The sequence below is a fragment of the Cebidichthys violaceus genome, unplaced genomic scaffold (assembly GCF_023349555.1).
Source record: "Cebidichthys violaceus isolate CVI_PGR_0920_01 unplaced genomic scaffold, fCebVio1.0.p SCAF_27, whole genome shotgun sequence".
Lineage (NCBI taxonomy): Eukaryota > Metazoa > Chordata > Actinopteri > Perciformes > Stichaeidae > Cebidichthys > Cebidichthys violaceus.
In genome coordinates, this window is record NW_027176450.1 from 1,716,866 (window position 1) to 1,731,310 (window position 14,445).

Here is a 14,445-nt window from a genome sequence, read left to right on the forward strand (position 1 = left end):
ATCTAATTCGCTCAGGGTAAAAGAGACCCTTCCATAGGTCTTGGCTTCCCTAAATCACGTGGATGAAAAAGCTTTCAGCAGGAGAGTCGGGTCCGAGAGAAACGCAAGGTGTAGCGCGTCCCTTTTGTCCTGTGGCACCTGCGATGGCGTGGCATATCGGTGCCTGTGTACAATGATGCAGCATTGGTTTACTTGAGCTGTCACATATGCGGGGGGGGGGGGGGGGGGGGGATACGGCAACACACGCAAGCAGCTGGTAACAGAAAATGTTTTGCTTTTTTACTTGAAAAGTGAAAATTAATGATCAATTTTTAAAATAGCTGCTGATTAATTGCAGATGAATCAATCAAGCCAATCATATCAGCTCTATGTGTATATCTACTAACAGCCAACAACATTTCTGTGCATAATCTTCATTTGTTGTAATATCCAGTCTATTGCTTTTTCCACAATTTGTATATTTACCTCAAATAGTCTGTTTTAGTGTTGTGTTATTTACCCGTTCTGTGGTGCTGAAATGACACAAAGTTCATTGTGATCATGTTAAAATGCCACATGTATGAATAAATGTCAATGTAAATGATTTGTTAATAAAAGTAAAAAAAAATAAAACAAAAGAAGAGTGATCACAGTGCATCGAATATAATGGATTGGAAATGGGGGGGGGATCTGCAGATGGACGAGTTGGACCCTGGATGTGTGTGTGTGCTAAACTAAATGATGCCTTTATGTCTGTTAAATGTCAGCTCTGAAGGTGGTCAGCCATTATCAGGGAGGAAAGAACAGCGATCTTTCAAAAATTAAATCAATGGGACCTTGTAAGTGTGCAGCAGGAGCACAATATAACATCAATACACACTTGAATTGGAAAAGTGGAAATCCGGTTTAAATGTATTCCTTCAAGCAGAAGAGAGTGGCAGAAAATGCTGCTGTTGACAACAAAACAACCTGGAAGCGTGTTGTTATGTAAGTGGCGGTATCTTCCTGCTGCCGCAGGGTAGATGAAGTTTTACAGCATCAACAAAATGTTGCAAGGTGAATAAAAAATACAGCGTACAGTTGTGATAAGACATTTTCCAGTTGTAGATGTACAAATGCAAACACATAAGACTAAAATACGGTGATAATTATGGCCCAAACTTGTTTTAACCATGAGGTATTTCATGACTATGACTACTTCTGTTTGTTTAAATATGTTTATAATGTAAAGTATGCTAAAAAAAAGTATACTAAAGGAAATAGTTTCTACTCAAGGTTACAAGGTCTGTATTCGTCTTTGTACGACAGGGTTGCACAACAAAATTGAGATTGTAGTCCTAATTTGCTACATAGGAAATACAAAAAATAAAAAAACTATATTATATATTGAGGGTGGAGGATGATTTATTGAGTCTCATAGCCACTAAGATTTTCATTCTTAAAGATTAGACATCATTGGTTATTTTTTGTCCCTTGTTTTACTAACATCATACCTCTTACAATACAGATGTATTAGCTGAATCATAACTTTACAATAGATACAATTCATTGAGAAAATAAAAGATAATATTTTCAGTTGTGTGTATGAGTCTGAGCCAAATGTCACTATGTCTTCATGAAACACTTTAAAGACTCAGAGTAATAGTCTAGTAATTTGAATTAAGTCCATAGGTTGTTTATCCCTTTACTATCGGTGGGCTGCGTTATCAATCAAACAATCAAAACTACGGATGGGTCACGAGGGCGTAGCCTTTAGCAGTCTCCCGAAAACTGCCGGTTTATCCGTCGCACCTGTTTCGCTATCCTTCCCTTCAGCTTTCGTCTCTTACCTTCTGGTTTTATGGCACAGCTCCACCAGAGCCTGGCATCGCTTCTGGAAGTCTGGAAACACGCGCCCGGTAAAACTATCCCCGTCTCGACACGCCGCTGAACTCACACGAGTGAACTTTTCCGTTAACTCGCGGCGCCGTTCGTTAACTAACGCGAGTGATGCTGCAAGCCCAAGCCTGTAAGGATGAAGTGTTGCATTCACAGTCCCCTCCGAAGTTCCTGCTTTAGAGGACATCGCGGAGTTGTAAAAAGCGATATGTTGACGCTGATTTACATGTTTGTGGTCGGAAGTAATATCATGAATGTGTGTTTTGGCGAAACATCAAAGAAACACTCTGTTAGTATGCAGACATTGCTGGGATTTATTCATATGTGTAAATATTTAGGTGCAAATGTACCCTGCATTAAATGCTATTCTTTGTTATTTTATTGTCTGCATGTGAAACACTTTTGTTCTCTTTTTAAAATGTGTTATATAAATATGTTTTTTTATTATTATCAATTACACAAGATATGTTTTTTGATTAAACCTTCACTGCACAACATGAGCCTAATAGCCAGTAAACAGCGTAAACAATTATATTACAATTACACAGAAACATTGGGTTTTCTACAAAACGTGGTGTATGTTGTCAAATCTATGAGCCAATCGGACCACATTGGACCACAGACTGAGGGTAGCCTACATCCCAAGTCTCTTAATTGCATCCCCGTTTCCCTCACTTGCGTCCTTTCCTTGCGTCTCTCCAGGCATCATCAGGGATGCCTGGAGAGACGCAAGGAAACCATGCGAGGAGAGAGGAAACGAGGAAATATGTTTGAAGAGGAATGAGACGTCCTTTTCTCAGTTGCGTCACGTGAAGCGACGTCTGTTCCTGATCACAGCTGGATCACCTGATCACAGCTGGATCAGCTGTCAGTCGGCTTTAACAGCTGAAGAGACTTTTGGGAAGTTTGTGTCTGTTCACATGATCACTGTTAACAGTAACTAATAATACTAACAAAGACACACAGTTAGCATCACTGCCAGAGTAGAGGTGTTTAAAAAACTGCATTGAGTATTACAGTCTGTGGTATTTATACTGTGTTCTGTGTCGTGTTTTTAAGCGCAGGAGCGAGTTCTACCGGCGGAATGCGTTTGTCTTATTTATGAATTGTATGCAGTATGTTTGAAAAATTCCGATTGTGACGTCATTATTAACCCAGAATATGATTATGGTGTTTTTTGAACGCTGGAATGAATTTATATGGCTCAATGTTTCGGGGGAAATTGAAATGATATAACTCATCAAACCTGACATCAGAATTGATCAGCTTCATGTAACTGAATGGAAATGATGATAAATGATGTAAAAAGTGTTTCGTCTCTCCAGTTCTCTCTGACTTTAATTGTATCCATACAAGTTATTGAAGTAAATAAGAGATCATGAAAAGACAAATCTTTCGAATAAATGAAGAACAACTTCTGGTCCTAGCGAGGATCGAGGAGCGAGGAAATGACAAATAAGAGACTTGGGATGTACCCTCGGTGGACAATATGATAGTTTAAATAAATCGATTTTTCTTTATATGATGCATTTACTATTTTTTCTTTTTTATGCTTTTAGTTCTGTCTCTCTTTCCTGCGGTTGCACCCTGGCATGTTTGTATTGTGCTTATTTCTTATTGACAATTTGTGAGATGTGCAATTGTTCAATACAAAATGTAAATAAAAAAGCCTAATGAAGGCCAGATATATCCCAAAATGCATTGGGTCAAGTCTGTTAATAAATCAGAGGCTGTGTTGCTGACTTGGTATGAGTGCATCATAACCGTGCTGAACTTGCACAAAGAAATAACATGACATTCACCCATTCTGTTACCAGCTACGTCTGTGCTATTTCTTCTTGTCCTCTTCTTCTTTGAGGTTTTACGGCATTTGGCATCCACAATTACTGCCACCTTGAGGCATTTTTCTCCCTCAGTATCCATTCTTTTTCAAGTCGTTTTTTCCAGATCAGTGGTTCTTAAAAAGACGAAGTAACCACTTACTCCCTTGAGCACCGTCTCCGCACACTCTATATACATTTAACATTGTCCTCTTCCCACCCTATTTGCTGCAGTTGTGTCCTCATTTCTTTTTCTTTTTTTTCTTTCTTTTTTCTTTATTTTGGAGGGACAATGCACACCAATCAACAGTGAAACTGTAGGTGAGCCAGAGTTAGCCAGAGAGGCTAGTTTTCATCTGCTGTCCCCGGCCAGATGTTCGAAGGCTGCCTAAAAATTAAAAAATTTAAAATAAAATAGAATTAGAATTCATAGATAGACAGTAACTAATAGACAAAACCAATACACACATAAGCAAAAGAAAAGTGTACGACACTAGAGCAGAGCAGAACAAACCCACCTACAGCACAAGCACATATATAATACTGAGACACATAACACACATCAAAAATAGAAAATAGCAACACTGAACAAGACAAATGCACATATAGGCAAAGCAAGCAGGCAGGACAGACAGTACATCAATGCTTGCACACCTGATTGGCAACAAGCCATTCCTTGTTGTCTTTCCTTTCTTGTCTTTCCTGTGTAAATTTCCTGCATGAAATATGCCTCAGCCTCACTGCATAGACCTATTGGATGTTTTACTATGATAAAAAAGTGTACTGTAATGTGTGCAAATGTGTGGAAATCATGATTAGAATATCTTGAGTGTAATAAATAATGTATGGATTATCCTTTGCGAACTTGGATAATATTGTAAAACTTGCGCACAAGGCATACTGAGCACTTCATGGAGTATACATAAATACATAGTCTTGAGAACTATTGTGTTTTGTGCTTTTCTTTTGTATTTATGGTGATATAACTATTACTACTACACATTTATGTGACATCACTGTAGCATACATCTTCTGATAGCCTGAAAAATAAATGTAAGTAAAGGGATTGTGCAATACAGTATTGAGGTATACATTAAATACATTAAAAGGAGACCAGACGGACCAAAAAATAGGAAAAATGGCTTCAAACCATCATGCAGTGTCTTAGTATGGAGTCAGTCTTGCCTGAGATATAAATCAAGGTGCTAAAGTTGGAATGGTGTTTGTGCCTGTTTCGTTTTTTTATTTCTTATATTTCTTTTTTCATAAATGTAAGCAAATGACATAAATAATGAATGAAGAGTATAGAAATGAGAATAACTTTTCTTCAAATGTGTATATAATGTTTAAAAGTGGTAACTATATCTCCTGATTCATGAGTTTTAGGTCACCCAGGACAGGATCATTCCTGCAGTAACATGAACTGTGAATCTTTCATGTATCTACAAAGTCAAGAAGCCATCTTTTAATTATTACAAAACTAACGGAAAACTGTGAGTGAGAGTGCATAGATAGGGTGTTTACAGTATACTGTTGCTGTGTCTCAATTCAGGGGCTGCATCCTTCGAAGGCTGCATTCGTAGACCGGTTGTGCCACAGCGCTGCGACTAGGCTGTCCCATTTCGCAAGTTTGTTGAAGACTCCTTCAAATGCAGCCGACGAATGCAGCCGAGGACGGTGTGCTGATCGTGGGAAAGAGACGGAGGAGGGATTTCCAGTGGAGACGTGGCTTGAGTTTTGAGTACTGAGCGGAGAGGTTGTTTTGGACAAACAATTAAGATAAAGGAGTCTGACTTTAGGATTTGCAGACATCGGGTCTTGGCTGTGGGAATACTTTGCGAGAATACCGACCGACGGCCTGTATAGGTCCGGAACGGTATTCTTAAACGTATTTCATGCCGATCAGGATGGCAGGGAAAGAAGGGTACAGTGATAGCATGGAGTTAAGTGAGGAAGAGACAAGAAGTGGGAAGGAGAGTGAGTGGAAATTAGCAGGGAAGAAGTCGGCGAATCGCAAGAGAAAGAAAAAAAATTAAATAAGTTTGGGTGAAACTGAGAGTGAAGAAAAGGAAGAGGAAGTTGGAGAGCCAAAGGCGAAAATGTTAAATGTAGTGATACGATTCGAAGGAGAAGGAGGAGTAAAGAAAATAGACCCATTAAAACTTACCAAAATAATTAGAGCACAAATCGGAGAAGTGAAGTATGCAAGGATCTTGGGGGATGGAAATCTTTTAATTGGATGCAACAGTGATGCACAAGTAGATAAGGCAAAGACACTTGCCATGGTTGGAAAAATCAAGGTGCTTAAAGTTATAAAAGTGGGAGAGCAGAGGCCCAATGGCAGCAGGGGAGTGATATCTGGAGTGCCTCTGAGTGTTAATATGAAGGATCTGGCTGAGAACTTGAGAATACGTAACGGAGCAGTTAAGAGTACTAAAAGAATGACAAGAGGAGTAGAGAAAAAGGAAACTGAAACGATTCTGGTAGAGTTTGACGTAAAAGACGTTCCAATGGATCTATATTTTGGATTTGTTAAATACAAAGTAAGGGAATATACGGCCAAACCTATGAGATGTTTCAACTGCCAAGAATTTGGGCATGTGGCAAAAGTGTGCTAAGGAAAGAGAAGGTGTGCTAGGTGTGGAGGAGAACATGAGTATGGAAAGTGTGGAGAAGGAGTCCAGCCAAAGTGCTGCAACTGTGGGGGGAAACATAGCGTTGCATATTGGGGATGTGAAGCAATGAGGCGAGAGGTGGAAGTCCAACAAACAAGAAGGAAAGGAAATGTATCTTATGCAGAAGCAGTTAAACTGGTGAGGCAGGAGAAGCAGTCAGGGGAGCTTATTCACAAAGAGCAAATGACAGTGGAGGCAGAAAGAAATGATAAAATCAGGGTATGGGCAGAAAAGGAGAAGCTGGTGACTTTCATAGCAGGGGTGATGAACGCAACTTCTGAGGTCAAGTCTAAAACTGAAAGGATTCAAATAATCGTTAAAGCAGCAATACATCATCTTGATATAGGTTTAAAATGGGAGGAAGTAAGAGACAATCTTAGTTTACAGGCAAGCCAAGAAACATGTATTGGTTAATAATAATGTTAATACTTCAATGGAATGCTAGAAGTTTGATTGCCAATGGACAGGAGTTTAAGAAATGTATAGATAGCAGAAGGGAGAAACTAGATGTTTTGTGCATACAAGAATCATGGTTAAAGCCAAAATTGGACTTTGTAATGTATGGATATGTAGCAATTAGACGAGATAGGAAAGAAGGACAAGGGGGGGTTGTGTTACTTTTATAAAACAAGGGATTCCCCATAGACTACTGGGTATTGGGCAAGAAATGGATTACGTGGTAGTGGAAGTGTGGGTTGAAAGGAAGGAATTTGTGGTAGTGAATTATTATAATCCATGTCTGAAAATAGAACTAAGAAAATTGGAAGAAATAGAAGGGAAGATAATAATAGAACTATTAGATGAAAGGAATTTAGTCTGCCTAAATGATGGAAGTAAAACAAGGATTAATATCAATACAGGAAAGGAGTCTGTACGAGACTTAACACTAGCTTCTAATAACATTGCTGCAGTGTGTGATTGGAAAGCGTATCATGAAGGAACCATAGGCAGTGATCACTACCCGATATTCTGTAAAATAAATATTCATACACCAGTAACGGAAGACGACGGGTGGAAAATGGGTTTTTGGGAAAGCCAACTGGAAGAGATTTAAGGGAGAGAGTGATGGTCATCTGAGTAAGATTAATGACGATATGACTATAGAAACTCTAAATGATATGATAACAGAAGGCATTATGACAGCTGCTCAAGAATCTATCCCAAAAAGTAAAGGAAAAACAAGCAGAAAAGCAGTTCCATGGTGGAACAACACTTGTAAAGAGGCAATTAGAAATAGAAACAGGGCATTTAAATGAATGAAAAGAACTCATAACTTTCAGTATATGATACAGTTCAAAAAGGCTCAGGCATTAGTGAGAAAGATAATGAGGCAGGCAAAAAGGACATATTGGAGGAAGTTTTGTGACACAGTTGGAAATACAACCCCAGTAGGAGAAATGTGGGGGATGATTAGAAAGACGGGAGGGGACAGAAGAGAGTGGAGTTATCCTGTGATAACAACTGGAAAAGAAGTAGCGGTGACTAATAAAGAGAAAGCTGAGACATTGGTTAATACTTTTGTAAAGATACACAGCACTAACAATGTGTCTGACGAAGGAAAACGAATTAGAGAGCAAACAAGATTTGAAAATAGGGAGGCCTTGAGGAAGAAGGAGAATACTGAAGATGAATTGAGTGTGCCATTTACAATGGGGGAGTTAAAAAGAGCAGTTGCTAAAGCTGGAATGACTGCCCCAGGAAATGATGAAAAATGTTATATTATGGTAAAGCAATTAAGTGGAGATGGGCTGAATAAGTTACTAACCTTGTATAATAAAGTGTGGGAGGAAGGTAACATACCAGCAAGGTGGAAGGAGGCCGTTATTGTCCCCATAAGGAAGCCAGGGAAAGATGCAAGTAACCCATCAAATTATAGACCAATTGCCCTAACATCACATATATGTAAACTTATGGAACGCATGGTAAACGAAAGATTAATGTATTATTTAGAGAAACAACAGATATTAGTAGGGTGTCAGAGTGGAGTTAGGAAAGGTAGGGGAACCTTGCATTCAATCTTATGTTTAGAAGATGAGGTAAGAAAGGCACAGGTTAATAAAGAAACTGTGGCAGCAGTGTTTTTTGATGTAGAAAAGGCGTATGATATGCTATGGAGGGAAGGTCTTTTGATAAAAATGCATTTAATGGGAATCAGGGGAAAACTGTTTAATTGGATAATGGACTTTTTAAATAAAAGAACTATCCAGGTAAAAGTAGGAGCTGAAAGGTCAAGGAAATATGAGGTAGAAAATGGGACTCCACAAGGGAGTGTGGTAAGTCCTATACTATTTTCAATTGCAATAAATTACATTTTTGGAACGGTCTCACCAGATATGGGAAGGTCATTATTTGCCGATGATGGGGCTTTATGGAAAAAAAGGAAGAAACTTGGAACATATTGTTCAAAAACTGCAGGAAGGGATAAAACAAGTTGAAATATGGGGGAAGAAATGGGGATTTAAATTCTCATCGGAAAAAACGAAAGTAATGTTCTTTACGAGACGGAGAACTAGGGGAAACTTTCAGCTGAGTCTGTATGAAAACAAGTTAGAAATAGTAGAGTCATTTCGTTTTTTTTTTTTTTTTTTCTCGGTTTAAACACCACAGAAGAAGAAGAAGAAGAAGAAGAAGAAGAAGAAGAAGAAGAAGAAGAAGAAGAAGAAGAATGCAGCCTTCAGGTCCCAGATTTGGAGGACACATCTGATGTATCCTTCGCGACCCAGCATATCCCAAGATGCATTGCGTGCCGATGAAGATTTGAACCAACATGGCGGCGATTGATGCGGGAGCTGGAGAAGCCGCAGGATTCACTTTTAAATGTAAGTATTGGGTTTCAACTCACTAGAATGTCACCGATACTAATGTTAAAGCAAAATAAGCGATCTTATAACATCACATGTGTGTTAAAATGATCGGTTAATTTTCGTGACTTTCGTAACTGACAAGCTAACTAGCGTTAGCCGCTGCGCTATTACCAGCTCGTCTGCCTGCATCCGATCGTAGTTTGTAAAGTAACTTTTAATAACTTTTAATAACTTCACTTTCAAACCTCAGAGGTTCACTGATATCTTACAGAGATTGTGACGATTTTACAGATTATTTATACTTCATATTAACGGACCAACGTGAGCTCAGGTAGACAGGTTATCAACCTGAGATATCACTTTAAGTCCGGTAACGTTACAAACGTTGAGATTAATTACACTGAATTTGAGTATTTTGCTAATTCTGTTCTTGTTTTGTTACAGGGAGCCAGGAGCTGAGGGGGGAGAACGACGGACAAACATTCAGCAACCATGACTTTGAATTAAGCTATTAGTCCAGTCCATTTGTAATATCTCCATTTGACCATCCTGTACTTAAGGTTACAGTTACATTAGCTCTCATCTTATATTAGTTACATTATCTCTCATCCTATATTACAGTTACATTAGCTCTCATCCTGTACAAAGCCTTTACTAATAAGACAACCAGTAGATCGTTTTGATGTGTTATTGTTGCTGTCACAGAGATGACAGTTATGTGTATGTATGTGTGTATATATATATATATATATATATATATATATATATATATATATATATATATATATATATATATATATATATTTTTTTTTTATATACAGTGTATGGTTACATAAAAGAACAGCAAAAAGAACTTCCCTTTCCCCCTTTAACTTTTTTTTTTTCAGCAAATACAAAATTAAAGTAAATATCTAAATATCTTCCCCAACAATCAGCATACAAAGTAAATAAAATGATTTGTGTGGTTGCATACTTTGTAATATTTCTTAGTGCATTCAAATCAAACTAATAACTATTATATAGGAAATGTGTGTCAATCTGGTCGGTTACATTGAGTGTGATAGCAACTTCGTCTGCATCGCAGCTTTTTGTAGGATTTGACCTAGGCGCTGGTTTTAGTTGGTGTGACCATCACCGAGCTGTCGCTGGATAGCGTGGCGTAGAACCCGTTCAGGAACTGGTTCTTCAGCCGGTGCTGGAAGTGGACATACCTCACCCCGGGTCCATAGCCAGAGAACACGTGTGACACCTGCAGGTCAACAGAGATGTGCAATGAAACATCTGAACCCTGGTGCTTCGATACAAGCAGATCACTACTACCTGTCAGGGGTCTCAGTAACTCACCTCCTTCCAGTTGTGCGAGTAAGCGCTGCAGTCCTCGGTGGGGTTGGCGGTGTGCTCTGAGATTACTGTGCTTTTGTCTGCACCCAGTAACTTCACGTGCAGCTCGTAGATGGACTTATGCAGCTGACTCTCCTCATACCTGACGGAAGGACAGAAACTTAAAAGTGTACGGTGCACCAATAAATCATAAAGTAGTCCGACACGTTCATGAGTTGACAGATGGCAGCACGTTAAATGCTGCCAAACACAGAATAAAAGAAGTGAATAACTTATTTAATAGGTCTAATTTATTTCTTGTTCACTTCCAAGAAGCTTCCTGGAAATAACTTTAGCATTTGGTATTAATTTAATGGTATATAGAGCCAGTTATTTGGTACAAATCAAATTGATTAATTCCAGGGGGTTATTATTTAAATCATAGCACATCAGTTTAGCTGAACATGCAGAAGTAGTACAGCCACACAATTCAACATATATGAGGAATTAAGAGTCCAATAATAAGTTGATCCATCCATTCCATGATATGTATGTCATGGAATGTCCTTTTCAGAATCGTGGCGGTCCGGGAGCCGATCCCAGCTAACACTGGATGAGAGGCGGGGTAATACCCTGGATAAGGCAATCGCATGGCCGACACAGAGACAGACAACCATTCATGCTCACATCATCACCTACAGACAATTCAGACTCAGCGATTAACCCTAACCTGCATATGTTTGGACCAGTGGAGGAAGCAGGAGCACCTGGAGAAAAGCCACGCTAACACAGAGAGAACGTGAGAATATGTTAATTTTATTATTAACGCATCATTATTGGGTTTAAATCTTGAAGGACAGACACCTGTTCACTCCCAAGAAATTCAAACGCTTTGCGAGGTACAACCTAAATGACGCGTGTGCAAATGCACAGACTGAAACACGTACTATACACGGTGTCATCTATGAGTGTACTAACCAAGCTGATAAGACCACAGTGATAAGGAATCAACACATGGGTGGGTGAGGTGGTGAGTGATGAGGGTGCTCATTAACCCACCAGTCTTGGATGACTATTTCAGGCTGAAAGTCATCCAGCAGCTCTTCCCACAGTCCCTCTGCCTTCAGGTCCACAACCTGCTCCATGGTGAACCAGCTGAGGACAAGAGAGCGGACACGAATCAGGTTCACCACATGTTTATTATTCAGTATCCTGGCCTTATATCTGCCAGTTTTAATCTATTGTAGGTGGTATCATATGCCCACAGGTAACCCCTGTTGTGACCAGCTGCATGGTAACACCCACCTGTATCGAGGCAACTGACAGACCACAGCACCTGCCGGGATGCCACTGGAGTCGTAGGGGAGGGTTTCAGTGCTTGTGGTCCATCCGCTGAAGTCGCCTATGAATTGAGAGAAACCTGTTTTGAGACTTTACAGAAATAATTTCCTGTGTTTTGGTTCGCAGCTCAAACATGCAGGACACTCCTGTGCCTCACCATGGGGTTGAAAACGTGGAGGTCCACGTGTTGGCACTTCAGGCAGGTCGGGTTCAGGTGGAGGGATGTCCTTGCTTACACCTGAGAGAAGACAAAGGGACAATTGTAAATGGTGCCACGCCCACTGAAGCCACTGTTAATACCTCAAAGCCAAAGGATATATCTTTCTGACAGGGTAACTGGGTGTGCCTCTGTGTGACAAAAGCACACTTTAAGTACCAGTCAGCAGCTCATGAAGCTCACGTTGGTATTTTTGGAAACTTCCAGTGTAGTTATGTTTGATGTCACTGAAGAATCCGAATTGCAACTTTCTTTTTTTAACCCAAACAAACCCAGTGGTCCCTTGAGTTTGAAAAAAAAAAATGACGGTGTGCAATCCTATCACCTAGTTCCACTTTGTATTATATTTTGGTTTAATGTTTAAAATGTTTTTAAAAAAAATTTAAAAACTCAATCAACTCACATTTACATTGAAGACATAGCCATTATAGAAAATTATGATAACTGATGCAAATTCACTGTATAAGTGAGATTTATTTTATGCTTTTCTGTACCTTTATGGCATGTAACTATGGTTTCCACTTTGCATACCCCTGTTTAATGGATATGTTGTACTTTGGGTTAGGGTTAGGTATTGATATTGGTAATATCGCATACAGACTGATGGCTGATGTTCCCCTTTTAGTGTGGCTATCCAAGCACGGTTAGAGTGAGCATAGAGGCTACAATGATAAGTGTGCACCACTGTAGGCGACCCCACAGAAAAAATACCAAACCGAAAGAGCAGCAATGACGGCAGAAACGTCCTCAGGAGCGTATAGTCCTGCATTAGGCATTTCCAAACTATTAGTCAGGCTGCACAAAGCTGCTAAATCTGCGCCTTATTGGTTCAATTGTTATTGAAGAGGAACAGCAGCCTGGTGCTGACTAACAAATGAGTAATGCCTCTTGAAAGTCTTAGAAAAAAACAACCCTAAAACCACCTCAGGATTAATTAAGGAATCAAAACAGAACTTTGAAACACTTTAAAACTTTGAAAAACCTGCAACAAGTAGCACGCGCACTAACATCTGTAGACCGTTATGTAACTTTGATCCCTCCTCTGGTTCAATACTGTAAATAACAATTATCCTGATCAGTATAGGCCAGCAGAACAGCACAACAGCGCATGAGTCGTGTTTCTAACGGTGATCATGTTATTGTACCGTGAGGCGACGGGTTCTTCAACAAATTTCTCCCCAGCGGTTTGGCGTCATAGACGGATTTCCAATCCAGGCTGTCGGGCATCGGTGCGCCCTGCAGACTCCACTCATTCTCACATCTCTTCCTCCACTCAGACATAGTGCGACTCTAACGCTGTGGAATCGCACTCTTTCAGGAAGTCTGAGAGGGTTTTTATTCCAGTCTGTAGTATGCCACACCCCAGTGTTGCAATGGAAGTAAGGCAACGCAAAGCACGCTGCTGCCTGGCCTCTTAAAGTCACAGTGGTTTAATAGTGTAATGAGATATAAAACCTCAATGACACTGACGTGAGGTAAAAAGAAGTGATTATGGAGCCCCAAAACGGACAGTAAAAGGTTTGACATCAATAATAGATGATGGCAGTTGTTAAATAATTATGTGTTAAATAAAAAAGCTTTATACGTGTCGCATCCTAGCACTAATCTGTTGATAACATGTACAACGCTTTATTTTACACTTCTGTTTATTTTTAATATCTCATTTAATTTAATTTTTACTGAAACCGTAGAGAGACAAAGTATAGACGCCTCTACCAAGGCCACCATTTACTAATTCATGCACATGAGTTATGATGCATGGCCTCAAATTAAGTAAATTGTTCACACGTTTTGATTCATTGGTGGGCAAGAATTAAATAACTAAGTCAATTTTGGTAGTGCAAGGCAAGTCACTGATTCCACCTGCTTAAAGGTGGCGGCTGGAATATACATAATCATAATCCCAAACCATGAATATGAAAATAAATGTATAATAATTGGCACAAGTTCTTACATTGTTTGTGCGATTTGAAATAAATTGTACAATCACCAGTTAAGTGTCGACCATCTTTCGGAGGTATATGCTACAAATACAGTATGTTTCAATTTCGGTGTAATTAATCAATTAATAAATTGTAAATAACCACTGAAATAATTTCCAAGTATTTCCATTGCAGATTCCACAAAATACACCTTTGAATTATGAATCACTGTTCTACAGTAAGTACTAGTAGTAGTAGTAGTAGTAGTAGTAGTAGTCAGTAGTGGCAGCCTGTCTGCTAAATTATGAATCACTGTTCTACAGTAAGTACTAGTAGTAGTAGTAGTAGTAGTAGTAGTAGTCAGTAGTGGCAGCCTGTCTGCTAGTTCTTATGGTTTACAAAGCACTTTGGCCCTATATATGGTTTCTCCATGGTAACAGGACTGATACAGCCCTGACCTTTGCACTGCATATAGGGTGTACAGTGCGT

General features: G+C 39.4%; 1 protein-coding gene across 4 annotated transcripts; it reads right to left on the reverse strand.

The window, feature by feature from the left end:
- Nucleotides 1–2,278: 2,278 nt before the first annotated feature.
- nccrp1 (P1, F-box associated domain containing) lies at nucleotides 2,279–13,401 on the reverse strand. Of its 4 annotated transcripts, none has more exons than XR_011103786.1 (7): nucleotides 13,180–13,399; nucleotides 11,975–12,055; nucleotides 11,782–11,896; nucleotides 11,536–11,631; nucleotides 10,501–10,639; nucleotides 10,207–10,405; nucleotides 2,279–4,065 (listed from the first exon to the last, which is right to left on the reverse strand). XR_011103786.1 is itself a non-coding variant. In XM_068721169.1 (7 exons), exons 1-7 carry the CDS (start codon nucleotides 13,313–13,315, stop codon nucleotides 4,030–4,032), a joined length of 717 nt encoding a protein of 238 aa, XP_068577270.1. In that variant the 5' UTR covers nucleotides 13,316–13,401; the 3' UTR covers nucleotides 2,279–4,029. The 4 variants fall into 4 exon arrangements, 3 of the variants coding, with proteins under 3 accessions (XP_068577270.1, XP_068577271.1, XP_068577272.1); XM_068721169.1 differs by having other exon boundaries at nucleotides 10,292–10,405; nucleotides 13,180–13,401; XM_068721170.1 differs by having other exon boundaries at nucleotides 10,292–10,405; nucleotides 11,782–11,878; nucleotides 13,180–13,398.
- Between the last annotated feature and the right edge of the window lie 1,044 nt (nucleotides 13,402–14,445).

Bases quoted from the DNA above. Each gene is read 5' to 3' on its own strand.
- nccrp1 (XM_068721169.1), bottom strand. From the start codon at position 13,315: ATGTCTGAGTGGAGGAAGAGATGTGAGAATGAGTGGAGTCTGCAGGGC. The intron at 11,897-11,974 runs GTGAGGCACAGG...GTCTCAAAACAG, and splicing joins TCCACGTTTTCAACCCCATG to GTTTCTCTCAATTCATAGGC. The intron at 4,066-10,291 runs GTGATGGTCACA...TTTAATTTTTAG, and splicing joins CGCTATCCAGCGACAGCTCG to GCAGCCTTCGAACATCTGGC.